Below are 24,932 nucleotides of genomic sequence, written 5' to 3' on the forward strand. Positions count from 1 at the left end.
TTTTAGTTGCGCAGCATTGTCCGAGTGGCTTATGTACTGGGTGATACATTGTTGGCGAAAGATTGGTTGTTTTTTAAAATTGAGACTTCTGCACTGTTGGCGATTTTTTAAACGGTCAAAGACGGATGGCTTAGGGAGCAAATCTTTTGAAAAGGGTTCTGAGTTGGAGTCTAATATACCTTTACCAAGTACTGGGGAAGAAGCTATGAAGAGACTTCTAGCATGTAAAGGGAAAGATCCATACAGGTAATAATCAGTTATCTTTATAAAGTTCGGCTCATAGAATTTATATAAATGTATAATTACTAAATGTTCTGGATCGTGTAAATGCTGTGTAATATGAATTTTGTAAATGGCACATGTAGCCGTGTATTAATACCCATTAAAAAATAAAAATTACGTCACGTAGGTAAAAGAATGTTCTAGTAATTCGTTAGACGAAATAAATTAATGTAAAAAAGTAAAACTAATACATCAGTATAATGATCTGAGTATATGGAGATAGATCAATGAAGTCCGTGGTAAAAAGACATGTTAAAGGTGTATCCATGGAGGTAATATACTGTATGTCATTCAGAGTATTATTTTAGTCCCTCTTCTCCCTCTATTTTTGTATTAGTATTATTTTAGTATTGCAAAAATCAAGTAAAACAGTATGAAAATCACTGCATAATTTCGTAATACTGACATTGATAATTTTAGTGAAATAGTTAATGTTGTCGAGATTTTAAACATTGTCAAGAAACAATTCTTCATATCAGTTACAAGGTCATGTTTTCTTGTGTGTATGTGCGAGTTGAAAAATCGTTCAGCAATAACACCTTCTAATCAGTTTTCCTAAATATTTCTTAAGAGAAAACTATCCTTTGTTGATTCTTTTAGAACAAGCGGGGTATCCTGTATTGTAGGTTACTAATGAAACCTTTATGAAATATACACAAAATCACAACCATTTTTGAGAAAATTTTCCGAAAAGAACTCACTCCAAAGAGTAAACTAGACCTTGTGGATTTTTTCAAAACAAACTAGTTATACCTAGTTATACCATATCAGATTATTAATGGGATATTTATTTATGAAGTACAAACGAAATCGTCTGACTTGTTTCTGTGAAAATCATCTGAAAAATCTCCTTGTGGATTTTTTTCAAAACAAATGAGCTGGTCATATTGTCAGGTATTAATGAAATATTTATTTGTGAAATATGAACAAAATCTCGTGAGCCGTTTTTGAAAAAGTAAATCGAAAAGAACCCACCCCAAAAGTCAACTGCTTCTTCTGAATTTTTCCCAGAGAAACGACTTATACCATAGCAGAATCATTAGAGCTGTTTCCGAAAAATTAGTAGCTTTTAATTTTAACTCTTAAGCAAACTCCCTTACTTTGAGGTGTAGGAAAAAAAAATAAGTAAAAAAAAGAAAGAAAAGGAGAATCCTATATATATATAAAAAAAAAATAAGTTTAAAATTTGGTGCGGATACATTGAACGGTATGGCCTGTAGGCGAGTGGACATACTATATATGGAGACGAACAAACGGGCAAACAAACATTAAAAAATCACACTTTCGGCATGTGAAGCCTATGAAAAGTGTAAATCCGTTGAAAATTCCAATCCAATTTTCTTCACGATTACCATACTTTATTCTTTCCTATTATTGCTCGGAAGTAAATAATAGGTATGGACAAGTGAAGAATCTTACTTACACCCTTCTGTGATGTAGTTTGTGTTATATACCTAGGTGTATATATAGAAGGAAACATATTATCTGGTTAACTCGTAGAATATTTTTAAGAGTGGTAAGATATGTCCACACTAATGTCACAAGGTGGACTTTAAAATCTTGTGATTTCGCTGGTGGACGAAATTAATTTTCAGTGTACTAAAAGGGAATTGGTAACTATAACATTCCCGTTAGTTGAAATACATTGAAAACATATTTTAATTTAGTTTTTTCATTTAGTTGTATTTCAAAAGGTTAATTTCGGAAATTGAGTATTTTTGATGATGATCTTTTCCCAATAACATGCAGTGAAATAGGTCAGTTTTAGGATTCTGTGAAAATGAAGGAAACAACTCCTTCTGACATCATTCATTTTCAGAATTCTTATTAAGTTGTACAAACAATGATATGATCTACTTAAAAAAAAAAAAAAAACTGTATTTAGGTACATGCGATGTTTTTTTTTTTTTTTTTTTTTTCGTGTAGGGAACTGAAAGAAAGTGCGTTTTTTGTTGATCGGGATATCTTTGACATAAATAGATGCCATAAAGTGTCTTTGGTTTGTTGGGGTCATTAATTACAGAGATTATCATTAACTTCCGAGATGTTGTTAAGAAGAAAACAGTGAGTAAGTTCTTTTATTCATTATTTTTTTTGCTTCATTGACATTCCTGACATGCATGTCGCTCGTCAGATACAGAACTCAAATGTTGATAATGAGGAATTTCTTTCCTCATTACCAAAAGAAGCAGAAATGAATTGACAAAGGTACTGTTACCTTCAAGAACCATTCTGTTTTTATTTCCCGTTTGAATTTCCGTGTAGTTTTACAAAAGCTTTTAGATAACTTAATACTATGGTGTGTTACTATTTGTTTTAAGTATTTTGCTCATTCGAATAATTAGAGAACTGTTTTCTCACAGTTAGAATGCGTCGTTTCGTTCGCAGAGATATGAAAATAATGTCTAGCCCTTTGTTTGCTGTATTTATTTCTTTCGTAATTTCAGGTATAATTTACTCAATGCAAAGCGAGAAAAAGTACTTTGCTTTAACTGCTTTTATTGAATTAGACTTTTATTATTAATCATGGTCATCTTGCATTGAATTCGGGCACAAGTATTATAAATTTTGTGTATACATTTTTTAAAGAGAATACTTATAGCTTGAAAATTAACGAGTTAATAGTACAGTTTCTCCTGTATTCCTAGTTATTCTATTTAGTTGATCTATATCTTTATTTACTTCGTATTTCGGTAACACACATTTCACGAACTCGTACCAGAATATTGACTGGATGCCTTCTGTAGACCCTTCACTCCTTGCACTCTAAATTTTAGAATATCAGTATGTGAAGTTCTAAAAATTACCAATTGACTTTCTTCGTTGAGCCTTATTTACTTCTATGCGGTTTGTATGCTGTCACTGCCTGACGAATTCATAAATATGAAGTATATTTCCACTTTATCTTCTTAAAATTATCAAATAGAAGCTTTTCGTATAGAAATTCGAATATTTTTGTGCGTTCATTAACATAGCTGTTACTCCTTATTGATAGAACCACTCTCATAGCTCTAGCAAGGTACAGTCCGCAGCAAAAATCCTGCAACATGAACATGTAAGTTTATTGTAAAACTACGCTTAACAGCCCAGGGAATCAACAACAAACAGGACGCAGGAGAAACCTCGGCGTCCTCCCCTGCACACATATTTCGGAGCAAAAAACTTTGTCGTTTCACAATACGCGGGTGTGACGATCATTGTTTGAAATCCGGATTCATGGAGAAATAGCTATTACGTTTCTTAACAAATAATAATTAGGAATACAGGCCACTGGTACCCAGTCTGAAGAGCGCTTCCAGAGCTGAAGAGAGGTGTGAGCAGGCGGAGCACTGACAACTGAAAGTAAAATATACTGGGAAATTTTTTTGGGTGCCATTCAATAACAAGTGTCTGACTGCTGGACTAGCAGGTATCCGGACCATGATTTCTTGCTTATTAGGCGGATTCTCTACCATTTAAACTACTCTCGATGTAACCAATTCTTTTGTTATTGACAGTTTCCTTTATTATATGAAATACCAAGAACAGAAAATACCTCGTAAAGAAGTAATCTGATAACGTTCGAAATGCATCTATGTTCACTGTTTAAACGATACAAACATATTGCCAGGAAAAGTGAAATTCGATAATTCCTCTTCTTTGTTGTTATTATGATTATTTTCAATTTTCATTATAAAAAAACTATTATTAATAATCTGAAAAAAAAATCCTTTTCGGTACTTACAGAGTTTGAGAAATCAATTTAAAAATTAAAATTATGTAATATAATCATGATTATATTTTGTGTGCGCCCTTTAAGTGCAAAATTGAAGAAATATTTTTTCTGTTTGCTTTGTTGAATTTTCAGGAAATTTGTTAGTGAAACTATATAAAAAGCCCGTTTCGTGTATCTTGAAGCATAGCGGATGTTTTGGAATAGTTCGATTTTAAGATCTTACATAACATATTTCTTACCAAGATACATTATATTCACTTCAGATTGTAAAATTTTATTCACAGTAGTAATTGAAAGAAAAAAATTCTCAAAGCTTTTTCTTTCGTAACCGTATGTTAGCAAATGTTTTAAAATATAATTTGTATACTATTTTTATTCAGTTAATATTTTATGGATTTATATGAACAGTGTTGACTTGTTATTTTTCATTAATTTTGCAGCATTTTAGGGGTTACTCCAGACTGCTCGGATGATGATATTAAAAAGTATTATAAACGACAAGCTTTCTTAGTTCATCCAGACAAAAATAACCAACCAGGCGCTGAAGAAGCTTTCAAAATATTAGTCCACGCATTTGAGCTAATTGGCGAACCAGTAAGTGCATTTTATTTTTGGATCGGTGGTTGTTTCTTGAGTGTGAATGTTACTGTCATTTGTGTATATATAGAGGTGGAGTTAGTATCTCTCTATATAAAAGAAGTCCTGACTGATTGATCAGTGCTTAGTCCAAACTGCTTAAACTAGAAACTTGAAATTTGGACAGTATATAGCACATGTGACGTCAGATACCATTAAGGAAGAAGTTTTTGAAATTCGACAAGGAAGGCGGAAGGGGGGGGGGTTGGAGGTAGGTTGCAGTTACTATAACATGATGCCCATATCTTGAAAATCTTTAAGCTTAGAGACTCTTCGTTTGGTATTTGGTCTCTCCATTTAAAATAATTAAACACTTTTTTTTTTTTTTTTTTTTTTTTTTTTTTTTTAAATAAATATTTGATGAAATTTGAAGGGAAGAAAAATGGGTGTAGTATTCACTAATATTCCCGCTCATACGAGCTGTCCGAAGTTCATGTGAGACTTCAAGTTCAGGGAATTCTGTATAAAAGCTGCAGGAGGAGGAATGCAAATTATTGCCCGCAATAACGAGAGTGCATTTGCTAGTGTAGGATATTTGGATATCTGTGGCATAAGAGTAATTTTTGATTGGAGTTCAGATGAATACGAGGATTTTGAGACATTGTTCCTGTAATAAGAAGGCAGAGGAAAATTGAGTGTGTATTTTACAATGAAAAGAAATAAGAAATCATATAGCGTCTTTTGAGAATTATTTACATAACTTCCATTTCCCGTTCTTTTCGTCCCAAGTTATTATTAGTATTTAGTTCATTTGCTGGAGTGGATCACTTCCCAACATTTTAGCTCACTGTCTTTTGACATTGCACAACCATGTTCAAAAGAAATTTAACACATAAATTCTTTATAAATGTTTTATAGATGGACCCTTGGATAGCATATTTTAATATTATCGAAAAAATAAGTCACAAGTAAAAAGTTCGAACAGGTTTTCATGTTTACATGTTCCCAAAACTAGAATCAACAATGCTTTTAATTCTTAAGAAACACAACAATTGTCACTATGATTAATTCTGTAAATATTTCTAAATACAATCACTATAGTAACATAATACTGCACATGGATGTATTAATGAGTTATCTTTAGAATAGAAGAAATTAATGAAACCCAGTAAGTATTCTTTTTCTAAAGTTAATGCTCAATAAATTTTCCATCGACTTCTTTCAGTAGCTTTATACCCTAATATTCAACGAAAGTACAAAAAATCAATTTAAGCAAATGTGTGGCTAGAAAGTTGATTGAAGTGTCTCTAGGGGCTAAATAGAAAAGTAATTTACTACTCTGTATCCTTATGCTTGTAGGATTGTAGCAAATATCTGTTCATTTGAAGCCTTGCTTTCGATCCTATGTGTTAAAAGAAGGTACTTCTGTTACTAATAGAGAGCTACCGAAAGAGTGAGTATGTGGTATTGTGAACATTGCTTTAGGTCTAACGTAGACTGTAAGTGTAAGGAGTCGGCATTCTTTCAAGAGTCCCGTAGTTGATTGTGTAGGTTGAGTGTAGTGTGAATTGAGTTTGGTAAAAGTTTCAATGAAAACTTAAAAGAGAAATGGAAAAGTACTTATTCGAGATTTCTTACAGGTATGTTCCTTCTTTTGGATGTGAGTTCAAGATCTGTTGAAAACAAAGCTTTTGGTAGTTTAGGCTAGTTATAAACGAATAAATCCACATGAGAAGAAGGAATATATAATATATATTTTTACAGGAAAGAAGGAAGTCGTATGATCGTCGTGTTGCAGAAACACAGCAAAGTGAGCAGGCGTGGAGTGAATTAAGTGAACTTCTTACGCAGCTTCATGAGAAAATGGAAGAAGCAGCCAATACTATCAGGTAAATTAAATTGGTTTCTTAAGGTTGTTACAATTTACGTGTATTATTATAGTTATCCATTGAATTATAGGAGAAAGTATCAAAAAAGTGTATTGGAAAGTAGAATAAAACACATCTTGGTGATAGCCGTTGATCAGTTGATTAACTGCAAAGTCTGGAACTTTTGTGCCAATTTGACGCAGACATTTCAGTGCTCAGATAGAATTGATGTTTGAAGGCAGACTCTCATTCTCTATGCTACTCCTATTTTTGAATCGTTTGTTCCACATATGGTTATTCAGGGTCGAAAAAAAGTGATAGTGAGATGTCTGTTGAATACATAGGATGTGGTATTAGTTCCTAACCAAGATTCTTAATCTTCATCAGAATTACCCGCCCGTCTGAGGATAGAATTGTCCTGATGATAAAAAACATCTTTTCTATTGACAGTGCAGGCTGCCGTTGCCGGAATAAATCCGCAGCCAGTTGTAACGGCACAATACATGTTCACGTTGATCGTTTAACCATTGAGTAGCAACTCATAATGGGCAATCTTGGCGCCTGTCCGCCACACACAACCAATTCTTCCATCATTCACTTCATTTAATCATCCATCTCCCAGAGCCTAAAGAGCAAAATTGTGGGACAAACTGAAAGATTTCATTTTTTCTTCCGTACTCTGTAACTCACTATAATTTAAATGAGTGATTTTAGTGACGCATAAGTAGCTCATTGGTTTCAGGGCTTGTGAAGCAGATACTTAAGAAGAAACGCCATAAAAACCAGATTAAATTTCTTCAGTTTATGCACAACATGAACGACTTTTCAGCTATGCTTGATTGAAACGAAAACAAACATACATCCGGCTCCGCAAAGTATAGATTTAATTGATGTTTTATTTATAAAATCTAAAAATTTAAATATGTTTTTGTAATGTAAGATGTCACAAGAACATTATTATTAAATATGATCTGAGAAGAATGATAGTTTATTAATTGTTCTTCTAGGATCTCATTCCCCTAAAAGTTTCTACTTGTGTGTTACCTAATTCATTCTTTCACTAATCCTTACAGATGAAAGGTCACAAAATATTTTTTATATCCAAAGAAATACGTTACATATTTTTCTTTTCTTCTTTTTTTTCTTTCTTTCTTTTCTTTCTTTTTTTTCTTTTTTTTTTTTTAATGATCCGTTTACGTTAAAGTTTCTGATTGATTTACGTAATCTCTTTCGGAATTGCAGGTGTACGAACTGTGGAAAACGCCATCGTCGTGTATCCGTTGAAAGGCCTTGTTACGCAGCACGATTTTGTGCTCAATGCAAGATACGACATGCTGCAAGAGAGGTGAGTATATTATCACCAAATAAGTGATAAAATGCGTTTGAGCGCCTAGATAAATAATGAGACTACCTCAATTTCTTTTTGTTGACAAACGCCGTGCTCGTGGGTTTTCTCGGGGTTCTCCCGTTTCCTCCCACTTTCTTCATTCCACCATTTCACTCATTTCTCATCATCACCGTCTACTTTAGCCTAACCGGCATAACCGTGGGACGTAAAACTTAAAGATTTCATTTCATTTTTTTTATTTTTGTTGAAAGCTGTTATTTACTGCTGTGTATACACACTGGTGTGCAAAACTGAAGCACGAGATAAAGTAATATAAGATGTTGCAGTCAGTGGAAATGAATGAAAGCCCAGCAGCATATTGCCAGAGGTCTCCTGCACATACACACGGAGTAAGACGTTGCATGGCATGATGTCAATGTGACCGTAGTGCTGAACATGCCTTCTCTCCCAACACAAAGGTTATACAGCACACATCCTCAGTGTACTGATCATTAGAATTTAAAACGCATTTTTACATTTTTTCGAAATATTAGTAAATTAAGCCTGAGGGTTTAAAAAAAATGAAAGCACATCACTGTAAAAGCAACTCTGCCATTAGATTGTTTTTTGTGCTAATCGGATATAATATAAAGGATACTCTTACAATTTTACGACTCAATTTTTTATTAGAATACTTAGCAAATGTTATTGTTGTTTGTATGTTCCTCTTTAAGAAGTAAAAACCTAAATTGTGAGGCTTTTTGTTTTGGTGCTATTTCTTGTATCATATTCATATATTGAAAATGTACTATTAACAAAAAATTGGCTACCTATCAATATATCCTCCTGTGGGAATATTATATTTAGTTTCCCCACGCGAGGATATATTGGTAATTAACCAATTTTTTGTTAGTTTGAATCAACCTCTCATGCGCCTACATAACTTTAATGTACTGTTGATGTCAGCAATCGAGTTTGTTTTGATCTGTTTGTGCCTTGTTTTATTGCTATTAACATAAAATCGAGATTGAACATCCAGTTTGGAATAAAATTTAAATTAACTGTAATTTCCTTGTGTCAATAGGGTGATATCTGGGCAGAAAGTAGTGTTTTGGGTTTCCTGTGGCACTATTATGCCTGTATGGACGGAGCTGTATATGACATAACTGAATGGGCTGCGTGTCAGGCGGATAATTTACGGCATTTAAAGGCGAACACTCACAACGTTCAATATAGGATTGTTCTAGGCAAGCGTCACGGAAACCACCATCGTCCTCGTCCTCCAGAAAACCCAAGGTGAGTGAACACTTTATTTTATCTACCTTGAGAAAGAAGCAAAGTAAGAGAGTTAAGTTACAGTTACGTAAATAAGTAAGGTAAACATTTTTCACACTCACCTCCATTTTGCCTGAAGACAGATGAAGTGCATAAACATTTGCAATCTTTATGCAGCTACTCGATTTTTTTTCTTTTGGCAATAAAGATTTATATTGTATCACATCATCTTGTTTCTTACACATTTTATTATTAAGATTACTTACGATCGTTAGATGTGTATATCTTCTACCAAATAGAAGATATACACATCTAACGATCGTAAGTAAACGTATTCAAAAATTTATAACTTCGAAGATAATTTTACTGTCTGAATCTACAAAATACAGTTAACAACTTTAGTATTGAAAAGTAAGATGGCGGAGTGTAAATAAATTGAATGACTTCGTTCTTAATATATATATATATATATATATATATATATATATATATATATATATATATATATAAAAAAAGACGACAGGACGACAACAGGACAACAGAAAAAAAAAACGACGACAGGACAAGATCTATTCCAGTGGTTTTTAATTAGTTCAGAGTTGTATACTTTTTTTTTTTAAGTCGAGCTACGGACTCCACGCGTAGTAGTAATAGTAGTTGAAAAGTGGATACCAATATTAACAACAATTAAATTTTCAACTTTTATTTTACAAGCATACAGCATACAGAATATACAAAAATAGGGAAAATCGTATACTCTGTTCGACATATCTGGTTATATTTGCTAATTTTAGCCTTAAATCAGGTTCAATATCGAGACGATTTCTATGTTCACATAGATATGTGCTTTAGAACGGAACTTAAGTGTTTCAGTGCCATTTCACCTATTTTCCTACACTCAGAAAATACCTTTTTCGAAAACTGACCAAGTGTACGCTCTTTAAAATATATTTAAGTGAGCTACCAGGCTGTCCCAAAAGTTCTGCACCATACAAGGAGGAAAATGAAATACGAATATCAGAAACAGACAAACTTTTACTCAGCAAAGTACAGGTCATCATGGTCGATGACCTTCACTCATGTTTGGGACAACAGTTCAATCTGATAGCGATACCAGGTGGCAGGTTTAGAAGTGAAGATCTCGCGACAGGCAGCATGCACCTCATCATATGAATTGAATTGCTGACCACATAAAAAATGTGAGAGAGAGCGAAACAAACAACATGTGGACTATAGACAGGATGAGGTAACAACAAAAACCCGTCAAGTTCAGCCAGGGTGATGGTCACATTTCGAGACCTATGACTCGGAGTATTGTCAATTTGCAGCAATAACCTCTTCCTCTTCGTTAATGCCGGATATTTCTCGTTCAGAATAGCATACACTCGGCGTATTTGTTTAGAATACAGCACGACCCTCTGAAACAAACTTAAATTAATTATCCTGTCAATATTCCACCAAACACACAGCATGAGCTTTTCCCCAAATCTGTCTTGTTTCACATTTGCTAGGGATTCCTGTCCTTTTTCCACCCACTGTTTACGTGTGTCAGGGTTTGTCAAAAACACCTACTTCTTCACTTCTGTCACAGTTGTTCTCCAGAAATGAAGATTACGCGAAAAAAAGTGGTACATTGCTACTCTGCGCTGGGTCTGCTCTCTGTCATCTCATGGGGACTTCGTCGGAGCTGTTTCTTTAAGTAATCCATATTATGTAATCGACGGTTTACTGTCGAGTTGGATGGCCCAGCCACATGCGTACTTGGATCGTGGTTCGTGGGAGACCTGGGTTCGATTCTCGGCGGGAGCTCATGTGGTTCGGATTCCACGTTAATCAGTAGGTCCACGTCTCATATAACCTCGCTGTAAAAGGGACGCTAAACTAAAATCAACTCAACTTGATCGTGGTTCAGCACTCTCAGCATCTTGCAGAGGGCCGATAATGTCAATCGGCGGTCTACTCTTGCGGGGCTTGTCTGCTAGGTTTAGATCACCCGAAGTAAATTTTTTGAATCAACGGGAAGCTGTCAATCGATCCAGTACTGCCTTGTTCTCTACACGACAAACTTCATCCACTGTAGCTTTTGTAGTTCTTTTTTCCATAATCATTGTAGAATAGCTCGAATTGCAATTTGATCCTCACTCATAACCCTTTTTCACCTTTCTCACTTTACGGGAACACTCGCAACACAAGCAGTATTTGCCTTCACTTGATCCCACGAACCTGTCCTCTATGCCTGTCAATAGTTTTCACTTGTGGCACCACCTATCTTCCAAACGTTTTACCTCATCAGTGTGTTGGTGCAAGACTTCTGGGACACTAAGGTGTTACAAATAACATCAAGTTCATCTTGCTTCTTCTTAGGCAAAGTTTTTAATTGTATCATACCATACTCCAAACGATTTTATATTCACGAGTTTTCAGAATCTGAGAGAACTAATCTGTGAAACGAGTCACTAAATCATTCAGGTGCTCAACGATGACATGGCAAACTTTGTGGCAGTTTATCATTGGACTCCAGATATGACTTCAGTGTTGGAAAAGTGCTGAGACTAATCTTCAGCTCGGCTTGCTCACAGATGTAATTATAATTGTTGCCTCAGTCCTGTCTTCAACATCAAAAATATCCATACCATTACCTTGCAAGATTCATATGGAGAATTGCCAATTACGTAGAATATCTTTTAAGCCTCGGTACTCAAAGGGACGCTCAGCTCAAATCCAACCAACATTACTGTCAAATTCCCCACATCATCTGTCATTTGTCTTTTGTCTTTTTCATTCTGACTCTTTACTTCTTGGTTCATTCATACACAAATTCCTTATTAGTCTTCGATCTTTCCACTCCGTTCCAACTTTCTATAGCATGTCTTTCAAAAGCGTTCTGATCTCCATCTACATCCCACTAAAAAGCTTTCAAATTTTTTTTAAATCAAAAAATATTTCCTCCTTTACTTTCTCTGAAAACCGTTTACCAATTACCCGCAGTATCGTACATCCAATTTGTTCATCAACTTCCTAATTTAGTTGCACTGTCTTTTATTTAATATTCGAAGCAGAATTATTCCAGCATGTGATATGAGAATGATAATTCTTTTGTAGTCTTCTCTTTCACATGCAGTATTTTGGCCAACTTAATTATTATTATTTGAAAGAAATCATTATTCACTTCATTACAAATTTGGAATGTTATTTCTTTTCTTTTTTCCGTTTGTTCTTAATTAGCTCATTTTATTAGCTGATCTATATCTGTTGTTGTTCCATCTTTTTACCCCACTAAGAGCTTTCTCAGCCATCTCTTATTGGTATGCTTAATTACTTCATTTTGCTTTTCAATACCTAGATCAGATCGATTTATAGTTATTCAGTGTATTCCCTTTAACTCCATAAAAATTCACTTCATCGCATATAGTCTTTCCATTCTTTGTTTCTAGTGTCACGTATGCATTCTTATTTCTTGATGGGATCACGGTGGCTGAGAGTGCTCATCTCTGGTGCAAGAGGTCCCTAGTTTTATACCAGCCCGTATTAGTTTGTGGTGGACAACACTGTGTCCGTGGGTTTTCTTTTATTTTCTGCCACATTCTCACCCCCCCCCCCCCAATTCATAGTCACCATCTGCCATCTCCATTAGTGTAAAGGGCTCTGAGTATGTGTCTATTAAAAGTTCCGAGGCTTCATCACTTCCTATATATACTTTTTTCTTCCGTTCAAATTAATTTTACAGCTTTTCTACATTTTTCTTAACGTTTGTTATGTAACGTAGGCATCTTACCTCTGTTCTCTCCATGTTAGTCTTACCGTTTTCTCAATAGCCTCACACACGCTTTTGCTCCTCCTTAGTTCCTGTTCTTTCTGAAGTTATACACACGTTTCTGTCTAGTAAATTTATTTTTCACGTCCCTACTTTTCAGCTTTTAAATATTGAACTTGTTTCTTACATTTTTTCGTATATATACATTTTCCAGCTGTATTCGTTTTATCCAAATACAAGATTGTGATCTGAGAAGATATCCGTGAAAAGAACTATTACGTTCCTTAAACTTGTCTATAGTATCATTATATAAAGACGAGCTTCCACCTGGGATGCATTCCTAATTTATCTTCCTGTTTTTTCCAGAGGAAGATTTAAATATTAGGAGTTTCATGCTATTTAATTGCATGTTTTTATATTATTTGTGTTGAAATTACGAAAAAAAAAAGAAAAAAAAAATTGATGAAAAGATTCGATGCTGTACTTACGAAAATTGAAACAACAGGATAATGAACCAGGAACTTTAGAAGAAAACAAGAAGATATAGTAAGAGTGTAACCAGGTGGAATCTCGTTTTCTGTCCGATTTTCGACCGTAGCCAAAGGTAACAGAATAATTACCGAAGTGTAATTGGTAGGAGAAACCCGCGTAACAGCTACATTTTTGCTCTTGTTTCGATTTTACGGCATTAGCATTTGTTCCAACACAATTCGAAGCTGATTGGTTGTTACATAATAGATGTGATGTGAAATTCCTTAGATTCCCTACTCACTTCTTGAACTGTCAGAGTCGAAGATAATTTTAATAACTATACAAGGTTCGAATTAAGAAAGGAGGGTGATCAAACAGAATTACCTCTACTATCCATTTCATAAAGAAAGGCCCCCTGATTTTGCGGTGCTGCCTTGACATTCACTCAGAACTTATTACATTGCATTTGTCGTACCTCGTTGGAATTGCTGAAGACATACAAATGTTCTTTGTAGTGTGTAGTGAGAAAAAAAATCAGAAATTAATGAAAAAGTGTGTATTTTATAGTACTTTTTTTTTTTTTTTTTTTTTTTTTGTTAAATCAGTGTTTATAGAACCATATCTCAGAAACGAGAACATGTTAAATAATTTCCTGTGTACGATATGTAGATGTATCCATTAACTCTAAGTTGTGAAAAGTTCAATTTTCATCGCTTGATATTTTTTGCGTAATTAAAATAAATGTATGACGCTCTGATTTCCTTTACCATGGTAGGTGGAGAAACGTACAAAACGCAGTTCGAAAATTTGAAACTCTAGTGTTCAGATATTTTAAACTTTTGACGAAAGAAGGTTTAGTGTGTAGAGTATTTATTTATCTTTTTTAATTGTTTATTTCAACATATCTGCGCGGTAAGCGGAGAGCTATGTTGCAGCCCAGCCTTTAAATACCCCGCGCTAATATGAAGAAACTCCATATAGTTACTGAAAGTGTGGCAACACTGTATAGATCATCTCGTGCTGTGTTGTTGCGTTAAGGAAGCTTGCAGCGCGGAGCCTAAAGATCTCATAAGCTTTCACATCTTGAAAATAATGGATGTACGTATCTGGATGAAGTATTTGGCGGAACGCGAATATCATTATTTTAAAGACATGTAATGATATTGGTCTTTCTTCATCTCATGGATGGGTTTCTCGTTTCCGGATTTATGATATGGAACTTGCTATGGAGCTTGATCAATAACAATGGCTGATTCTGTCAGAAGGCCGTTAATTTTTCTAAACCATTCCTCGTAATCTGATTGATAATCTGAACCCCCTTTCTGTCCAGTAAAGCATACGCTCTTGCAGAAATTCATCTTCGTTTCCGATGTGACACGTAATCACTCTTTTCCCAGCTTCTGCTAGTGTTCGAATTCCACCTTTCTACCTATTAACTTATTGTACTGTGCCCCTATGATAACAAATGCTTCAGATCCCGGTCATATCCGGAAAATCATGTACACCGGTTTTCAATTTTTCCAAAACACGCCTTACCGTAGAGAATTCTCGAACTTCATAAATATCGTTTCGCCACTTTTCGCCTGATCACCCCTTGCATAAACTCATTCAATATATTTTATTCTGTCCTAACAGAACTTTTCGTTGGAGAAGAAACCTCCCTATTTTCGCTGATTTTTGTAATGCGTTTTACAGTTCATTCGCCAACACCAAGATACTCGGCTATACGCTTCACTGGTTGAGATATACAATTACTTATATCCTGCTGTTTTTCTGCTTCAAAATAAGCTTGGGCTTTAATAACAATAGTCGAAAAAAAATTAAAAAAGAAAAAGAAAAAAAAACTGGCAAACGGGATAAAATACCTGATTCTAATAGAACTTTTCACGTAGAATTCAAATATGTAATCCGTTTTCCTCCATCACCCACCATTCTCTCGTGACACCCACATGATCTTGAAAAATGAAATTTTCAGAATTTGTTATTTACGTGCAGATACACATCTAACTTCCATGCTAAACCTCATTTGATACGCAATGAAAGACACCGTTCGCCATTTTTTATATGAGGGAAATTCAAGAGGGATTTTGTGGGAAATTCTCTCCAAAAAGTAGTTTATAAGATCCTTGTTTGTTTCTTGTCACTATTGATATAGTGGTATAGAAACGGAAATTGCACCAAAACATAGATGTATGTCTACTCAATGAATCATGTTAATTTAATGTGAATCGCGTTATTCTATCTAGAGATATAAATAGTTGTTTCTATTACTAAACTAAACTAAACTTGCCACATGTGTAATTCAGCAAAGTATTAAGTGTTAACAAATGAATACTTACCTTAACTAATCTGTTTTAGCTGTCAACTTTCTTCTGTGTTTGGCTTCTGGAACATCTCTTTTGAGCGCTCAACAGTAATCTGCTAACAGTTGTGAATTCCACTGTCCCTGGTACCCTCTTCTTCATGGTGAAATGTCCTGATCAAAACGTTTACCACTTTCATCACTAACGGCACCGAGATTTTCAGAAAAGAAATCCAGGTTGGAGTCTAGGAAATTGACTTAAAGGAACATCTTGCATTTTTTTTTTTTTTTTTTTTTAAATAATAATAAATAAATAATTGCAAGAAATCACGCACAGTTTTACGGTAGTTTGGGGCTTTATGGTTTCGTAAAAAATTCTCTGTTAAACTTTGGGATGAACGCCAAGCTGCTTTTTCAACCGGAATTAAGAGATCCTCAGATATTTTTTGTCACGAATCAAACATCTTATTTGGGATACTACAGAAATCCTTTCCTTGATTTTAGCATCACTAACTTGAGGAAGTTTTTCCTTCAGATTAAATCCTGCATTACTTTTTTCCATTGCTTTCACAAAATTTTTGAAAATCCCCAACTTTGTATGGAGAGGAGGTAGAATTATCTTACCAAGGCTCACCAGTGAAAGATATATAACATTCTTCTGTCCAGGAGTTAATACCCGCTTCGGCCATTCCTTCTTGATGTAATGTTCCGCTTTGTTCCTTCTGTTAGATTCGCACAGAAAACAATATTTCGTAAAACCAAGTTGCAAATCCATTTACAAAGAAATGACTTTTAAATCACAGCAAATGGTCTACTTGTATTTCTCATAATGAGTTTTTTTCTAACAATATTTTGATGTTCTCATGCGTGTCCTTCATGTTAGTTGCATAAGTCTAAGGTACTAAATGAAATTCGTTGCCATTGTACAAAAGGACTGTCTTCAAACTAGTTTTTGAAGAGTAATTGAACAATCTCCACTCTGTCTTATATGTTCATGTCTTAGTGTATCCATGACAGCACGAACATTGTTACAATAAACAATTATTATTATTATTATTATTTTTTTAGAATAGTAGTTCTGAAACTCTGGATGACGGTTTTGAAAAGCACACACTTTAGTGTCACGATGGAGCAGATTGCAACCCTCAACTCTAGAAGCAAGAAGTTCTGTTTATTTTTTATTTTTTTTTTATTTTATTTTATTTTATTTTATTTTATTTTATTTTATTTTATTTTATTTTATTTTATTTTTTTTTTTTTTTTTTTTTGAGGGTTTTAAGGTGGATCACTAGGTGTTCTCGGTGCTATGTTAAACACTGCTTGAATAGTGCGGCGTTATCAGGTAGTGTCGAGTGTTTACTGGTGCTAGATAATAAAGCAAGTAATCACGGAATTGTGCGTGGATACTTACTGGAGAAATTAGTTTTCGACCCTTACCGCAATTCATATCTGAGTTCCGCTTCTCGAACTGCAACGCTAGAATCCAGGAATTAAACGTACAAATTTGGCAACAACGCATTATGGCGTTCTGCGCAAGTTTCTTCTTAAAATCTATTTCCTTAAATATGAATTATTATTTAAATAAAATGTGAAACAAAAAACGGTCAAACAATATATCTATTTCGTAATAAGATCGTTACTTTTAAAGTACTTTACACATTCAAATAAACATTTCATAAAATTGAGCACTTCTAGTAAGATCTAACAGCAAGTGCCATCTTGTGTGCTCATTGTAAGACGAATCAAATATTTTCTTCTATTTGTTACCTTTTTCAATATCAGAAGACACAACCAAATGAATCAGTGTCTTGTGTTGTAGCTGAAACATAACTTTATCTTATAGTACGGTATTTATAATATGTAACATTCATTGCGCAGTAGTTAAGGGAATGAGCTAAAATATGTACTGACTTCCGGGTGGTGATCCACCTTAAATCCAGAACGAGATCATATAATTCACCCTAAGTTACCAGATGGGACTTGAATGTAGATGTGCTTCCTACATATGTAGGATCATCTTCCTTTTCATGTTATTCTTGAGTAATTGCCTCAAGTACGTAATCTTCATCTACAGTAAAATGAGCTGGAGGTTATGGTACTGGTAATTTCTGCATTGCATGGAATTGGCCTAATTGCTGATGGCAAATTAGGGTACTGCACTGTGTGCTTAGATTTACTGGTTATTCCTTTGTAGCAGTCTGAAGAACGATCTTTTGATTCCCTCAAGATCATGAGTACGCCGAAGTTCATGTTCCGTTCACCATTTGCCCACCAGTCAGACGTTTCCCGCAAGCACAAAAATGTGAGGAGTCCAGTTCTTATGTTGGTCTCCTACGCTGCAACCAAAATAAAACTGATAACACTTCCTTACAAATGGAGTGAAACATCGACATTGCGATTTAAAAGTCATCTACCCACATACATAACAGAAATTGTCCGGGTGATTTAGACACTTCTTCGGCATCTTGTACGGTCTCTCTCTCTCCCTCTGCGCGCGCGCAAACCTATATTTCATAAATCACAAAGCAGTACAGAACACAATTTAACTCAGTGTATCATCACGCAATACTAACTGTCTTGTCTTGAAAATGATAATGGAATTTAGCGAATTATTTTTTTTTCGCTGTTCTTTCCAGATTTTTTTTATTCATTGTTGGCGGGCCAAAATCGTAAAAATCAACTAATTTTCCACAGAAAGCATTCGTGAATTGTGTGTGCTTCTTTGTGTACTTGTGCTTGTACCTACGTGTCCATGTGCCGACAACAATACGTCAACGTTAGGTTTCTGTCTTTGCTGAACGCCTTGCATTTAAACCTGTAAATAGAAACAACTATATATATATATATATAGATAGATAGAATAACGCGATTCACATGAAATTAGCATGATCGATTAGTAGATATAAATCTGTTTTGGTGCAATTCCTGTTTCTGTAACACTATATGAATAGTGACATGAGAAAAAAAAAAGCGTATGAACTACTTCTTGGAAGGAATTTCCCACAAAATCCCTCTAGAATTTCCCTCTTATAAAAAGTGGCGACACGATGTATGTACACTCATGTCCAAAATTATTGTCGCATATCTATAACTGTCTTCTTGTAAGAATATAATTTGATATTTATTTTCCAGGATACTTTTAATACTGATACTATGTCTATAATCGAGAAATGTATATTTGTGGTAAATTTCATGGGAAAATAATTATAAATACGAAAATTATAATGAGTAAAATAAAATGTTGCTAAATGAACAAGACAATTTTATTTTCTTTTTATTCTTCTTATTTACTGCTCTTTTGACATGAAATTTGTCACATACATGTCTTAGCCGATTATACATTTACTAACATTATAAGAAATAATGGGCGAACTCGTTATCAAATTATATTCCTACAACAACATAGACATGCGACAATAATTTTGGACATGAGTGTACAATTGCAAAGTGCGTTTCATTGCGAATCCAATAAGGTATGAATCAAGCTTATATTGTAATTACCGTGGAAGTTACATGTGGTTATCTGCACGTAAATAAGAAATCTCTGAAAATAACCCATTTTTCAAGGTCACGTGGTGTCACAGGAAAATGGTGGGTGATGGAGAAAACCTGATTACATATTTGAATTCTACGTGAAAAGTTGTACGTTTAAATCAGGTATTCTAATTCTGTATCAAAATCTTGTTGAATATTGTAATCGTTGAGTTCTCAGAACTTCGCAAATGATGCATGCATAGCAAGGATATGTAACAAAACAAACGAATCACTAGCATCAATAGCTGAATCACACGATGGACACTGTTTCAACACACCTCTCTCGCACGATTCACGATTAAACGATTAAATGCGCACCAAGAAAATGTGGCAACGTAGCGCTCCCTGTGAACTTCGATAGCGAAGGGGGCAGAGCAGAGAAAATTATGTCATATGTGTCATTGTTTAACTTTTAAAACAAATTGAAACAGTTTGGCTGAAAAAGGTACTTTAAGATATCTCTACTGGTTTTTCAGATTGATGACACACGGCAGCAATTCAGAGATAGTGATTTCTCAGTTTTTACTGAATAACACGAAAATGAGTAATAAAATTTTCAAAACTTACAGGTAATAGATGCACCTACATATCGTATACAGGAAATTATTTCACATGACATCCTTTCCGATATATAGTCCTATAAAAATTTGTCTACCAAAAAAGTACGATAAAATACACACTTTTTCATTAATTTATGTTTTTTTTTTTCTCAATACACATTACAAAGAACATTTTTTGTGTGTCAAATATTAAAAAGACAACATTCCAGCAATTGTAACTAGGTACGATTTTCGAGTGAACGTCAGGACAGCACCACGAAGTTGGGGTCTGTCTTTATGAAATGGATAGTATAGGTGACCTTTGATGATTTTCAACGTAGACACTGGGCTGTCCAAGCATAGGGAAGTCGTGGTCCAGTCCATGTGATATGAAGGATTGATCACCGACTTTTAAGACTGATGATAAAATGTATGACTGTTTAGGAATGGTCTGGGTATTGCAGTGGTTAACTCATTGGGTCGAGTAAACTGGAGACCCGGGTTCGAATGTCAATCCAGTCGTGAATTTTATTCACTCTGTATATCATATTTTCTCGTCGTGTTCGTATTGCAATTGATGCTGTTTGGCACTCACTGTCATGTGACAATTTTTTGTCACGGCAAAATGGGGGTTGTTCGTGGAACTCGTTAGTAAACAATAGGCGTATGTAAAGTATACAGTTGAAGTTCATTATTTCCTCTCCTCATTTTATAAATTAAGTTCAAATATTGAGTACATTTAATATTTGATTGTTCTGTGATGAACAGTTCAGTGATTTATTTTTTTCTTTTTCAGTGAGCCAGATTTAGAAGAATTTTTGAACAATTTATATAATCATTCAAGTGGAGGTGATAATCCGAACAGTCCTCAAAGACATGAACAAAGCAGGAAAAGAAAAGGAAAAAGAAAGAAGTGAGAGTAAAAAAGAAAAAAATAGTGAAGTTTCTAACAAGTGTTCCTTTTATTTTTTATCTTTTTTTTTCTTTCTTGACATCCACATGAGAAGGAATCTAGATTAAGTTTCAGCGTTTGTTTTGTGTATCTTCACCTTGAGGAAAGGTGATATATGTGGAAGAGAAAAGCTTGTTGGTGACACAGAAGCTTGATTGAAATGTATCTCTTAATTTATTGATTGAACGGTTCATAAAAATGAATCTTTTTTTTAGTTGAAGCATAGTAGAGAGTGGGAGAGGTAGTAGTGGTATTTGCAACCGGAAACTGTCGGCTAGGAACTTCCGGTGGTTGCTTTGTTTATTTGGTTCAGAGCATAACTTCCTCATTAAATACTTAAGCTTTGTACATTATAATATTGCATTAATTATCGCTGAATAAGTGGTGTCTTACCCATCAGATCTATTTTTATATACGTATATATATAAAAAAATTGACAAAGCATTTCTTTTGAAAGCATTATATTTTTTCTTTCTTTTGTGAAAGTATCTTTGAAAATATGCAGTAGGAGAATATTATTTTATAAATTGAAAGCCACTTACAATTTTATTCTGACGATCAACAATTTTGTATTGTAGAGATGGGTGAAGGTGTTCAAAAGACACTTCTGAAGTGAGTCTATCAATGTATCAGAACATCAATAATCATATGACACTTTTCTTTCTGACTTTGTGGAAATAATAATTCTAGAAGACTGATACAAGGTACTAAGTACGTATAGGGAAATATACAAACAAGTACTTACTAGTACCTGTTCATGAAAATGTGCATTTGTTTTGGCTTTATTTTATTTTTTGCCTATATGTATTGTATATACATTATTTTCTCTTAGTTTTCTTTTTTAATCCTAGAAGTGAATTGTTTCTTCATAGATCTGGTCTATAAATTCTGTTAACAATTAATTTGACTTCTTTTTTGTCTTGTAATTTAGTGGGAGATATTCAACTGTTTGACAATTTGTAGAGCTTAACGGTGCTTTGTGCTTACCTTATGTTTTTTGTAAATAAATAATAACGAGAATGATGATTTGTAAATGCCAAAGCATTGTGCTCATATCTTTAGATTACAGGCAAGTTGGTTTTGGTCTGAAATGTACTAAGTATGAGAAAATGAATGTCACCCACTCTTTAAGCCGAGCATATTTTTACTGAAATAACAAATGGCAAATACATGCAATGATTTTGGATCAAATATGTTTTTATTTATTATTATTTTCAACTTCTTTTCATTTAATTCCTACTGAATTGTTCAAAATAAGTCCAAAGGCTTTGGGCATAACAATTTTGTGACTTCGCCCGTATTGGTATTACATCCGATTTCTACATAAACTATTGAAACCTGTTAAGGCGTACGCCTAAAACTTGAACGTTTAAATATGCTTTAAAAGTTTGCTAGGAAAAATAAAAATTAACTTACGCGTTACGATTCTTGCAATCTGCAAAGTGACAAGTTTACATTTCACATTCAGTAATGGCTTTCCGAGCAGCAGTGTAGAAAATGCTGGGGAAGTTATTATTTAATCTAGCCAATAGTTCATTAAGTAATGGCGTTTCCTTCAAGTAGAGAGAAATTTATTCAGTTAATTTGATTAAACTTAAAGCAATTTAAGTTATAATATTTTAAAATTTGAAATCTATGCAGGTAACTAATCTGCCACGAAGCAGCAACAGTCGATTTAATATTGCAGTGGAATTTATTTCGGTACAACTTATGTGAAAATAATCAGTTATTGATGGAAGACTGCTGTTTTCTTGAAATTCAATCATTTGAAATAGTACAAGGAAGGAAACAACTTTTAAAGTTCAGTGTTCAACACTACAAGTAACTATTTTATATCTTGAATCACATACGAGTATACTTGGAGCCTGAAACTTTAAGTTTTACGTCACACGAATATGCCGGCTAGACTAAAGGAGACGATGATGATGAAAAATGATTGAAATGGTAAAATAAAGAAAGTGGAAGAACCCCGAGAAAATCCACGCACACGGTGTGTCTCCACTACAAAGCTCACTTGGCGCGATCTGGGATCGAACAAAGGCTCCCATGAACCAGAGGTGAACGCTCTACCATTGAGCCACGGCGGCCCTAATTATCACTCGGGATGAATAACAAATAAGTTACGGAAGAAGAATAATCAAGAACCATTTTATAGAAGAAAGGATATGGACAAAGGTTCTAAGTACTACCCAAAATTTCCTAGAATTACAATATTTTACCGAAGCCAGAAGCAATACGAACTCTCGCCGTTAGTTGCCTCTTGGTAAGTATTTCTGCTGTCAGTCTGCCAGTTGGCATTATTGTGAGTGCACACGTTGCTTAGATTTTGCTGGTTTCATTACATCTTGTGTATTCGCGAATCTGCATTACATTTTGTTTCAAGCTGGAAACAAACAAAAGCTGACATCTAGCTGAAGAAGGCGTTTGGTGAAAGCTTTAAGCCAAGTAAGGACATGCGTTTCAAAATATGGCTAGGAGTTTCAGGAAGAAGACAAACATTTTAGTCGACCACCATCATGCACAACTCTGGAAACGATTACGAAAGCGCGTGAAGTGATTTTGAGGACAAAGATATTTGTAATACGAGATTGAGACGAAGTTCATGATATTTGTAATAGAGTTGAACTGACATACGAGGCATGTCAAAGCGTTTTAACGAATGAACTAAACACTAGATGAATTGCAAGGAAGTTTGTTCCTCGTCTGTACGACGATCAACGAAATCATTGGGTTCAGGTGTGCACGGAGCTGCAAGCAACAGTTGAAGATGTTTCAAATACCAATTTCTCTCTCTCCTCTAAAATTAAATTCCAGTTCCAGTTGAAAGGACAGCGTTTCAACACAACGGAAGAGAACACGCTACATCCAGTAGACTTCCTGCAATACTTCAGTAATGGGAAGGTTGTTGCTTAAAATCCCGAGATGTCTATTAGGAAGGTGACTGTGGAAATTAGGATTTATTGTAAGTTCTCTGATTTATTTACGGAAAAATTCTCGGCAAATTTTTCGAGTAACACCTGAAATATCGAGACAAATTCTAGAATAAAATCTGTTGGTAAATGACGAAAGATTGATCAAAGGAAGCATAGAGAATAAGTGTTGATAAGAATATGAATAAAGTAGAGAAAAATGGCTACAAATACAAGAAGCAGTAAAGAAAGGTGAAATGGAGGCACGCATTGAAAGCCCTATGCTCCAGTGGGAATGAGAAATAGTAATGTATCCTTGAGTATACGACAAACGTTCAATATATATATTCCACTCTTTCTTTAATACGCAATAGTAAATCGCACATGACATTAGCTATTCGATCTTCCATTTCATTCCACTGGACAAGAGTAACACGAACGCAAAATCTTCCAGGTAGACGTAACACAATAATAATAATAATAAGACATACGAGCTGTACTTTAGGACAAAATATTAAAAATGTAGTTTATTTCCACAACGATCTATACTTGATTCAATTGTTTAAAGATCCATGAAAGGTCAATATACACTCACTGCACAAAAAATTAGTCACCCTTGTGCAGAAGGAGAGATGAATCGTAAAGCCCGTACAGATGGCGCAGCAGTCGAGTCACGTGCAGAACTGTGCGCGCACTGCCTCTACGGAACCATAAGGCAGCTTCAGCCAGTGAGACAAGTGTGTTGCAAGTGGACAGTGTCCGTCAAAATGGGTAAAAGTAACGATGTAACAGAGTGGCAAAAAGGGGCAATCGTGTTTGGCCGTGCCCATGGCCATACGGTGAGGGAAGTTGCTGGATTTGTTGGTGTTTCGCAGCGAACTGTTCAACGCGTGTACAAGCAGTGGTGTCATACACGTGGCCACGAAACACGGCATCAGAATTATGGTCGGAAGAAGATCATGACTGAAAGGGACCGGAGACGCGTTTCTCGGCTTGTGAATGAAAATCGGTTCCAAACCCGACAGGAATTGCTGCAGACAGTGAATGCAGGTCCATCCCAACCTGTTAGCGAAAGAACATTACGACGGGAGCTGCATGCATTGAACATTTGGAACAAGGGGCCATTGCTCACACAGACACATAAAGCTGCGCGTTTTCAATGGGCCAGAAATCACCAAACGTGGACAGCTGACTGGCGGAAGGTAATGTGGTCTGACGAATCACGCTTTTGCTTGTATTCCAATGACGCACGTCGTCGAGTGCACCGAAGGCCACATGAAGCCTTTCATCCTGAATGTGTGCAAGGGCATGTTTAAGCCGGAGGTGGGTCTGTGATGTTTTGGGGGTTTTTCTTATCATGAATGGGCCCACTTACTGAGGTCACCACTACAATGAACCAGCATGTGTATTTGAACATTCTGGATGAGC

At 34.9% G+C, this 24,932-nt stretch overlaps 2 protein-coding genes across 3 annotated transcripts in view; both read left to right on the plus strand.

Annotated features, from left to right (window-relative positions):
• The window catches only part of LOC145673298 (uncharacterized), a 56,889-nt gene extending 35,101 nt beyond the window's left edge, over positions 1-21,788 (plus strand). For both annotated transcript variants that reach the window (XM_081742880.1, XM_081742881.1), the window contains exons 6-11: positions 7-246; positions 4,438-4,591; positions 6,338-6,462; positions 7,684-7,786; positions 8,853-9,064; positions 20,440-21,788. In XM_081742880.1, the coding sequence (XP_081599006.1) occupies positions 7-246; positions 4,438-4,591; positions 6,338-6,462; positions 7,684-7,786; positions 8,853-9,064; positions 20,440-20,560 (955 nt within the window). In that variant the 3' untranslated portion in view covers positions 20,561-21,788. The remainder of the gene's footprint in view (positions 1-6; positions 247-4,437; positions 4,592-6,337; positions 6,463-7,683; positions 7,787-8,852; positions 9,065-20,439) is intronic.
• Positions 21,789-24,136: 2,348 nt separating this feature from the next.
• On the plus strand, positions 24,137-24,820 carry LOC145672551 (uncharacterized). The gene has a single exon (XM_081741708.1). The coding sequence runs from the start codon at positions 24,137-24,139 to the stop codon at positions 24,818-24,820; it is 684 nt and encodes a 227-aa protein (XP_081597834.1).
• The last annotated feature ends 112 nt before the right edge of the window (positions 24,821-24,932 follow it).

The sequence above is a fragment of the Thermobia domestica genome, chromosome 16, assembly GCF_964235325.1.
Source record: "Thermobia domestica chromosome 16, izTheDome1.hap1.1, whole genome shotgun sequence".
Taxonomy (NCBI): Eukaryota; Metazoa; Arthropoda; class Insecta; order Zygentoma; family Lepismatidae; genus Thermobia; species Thermobia domestica.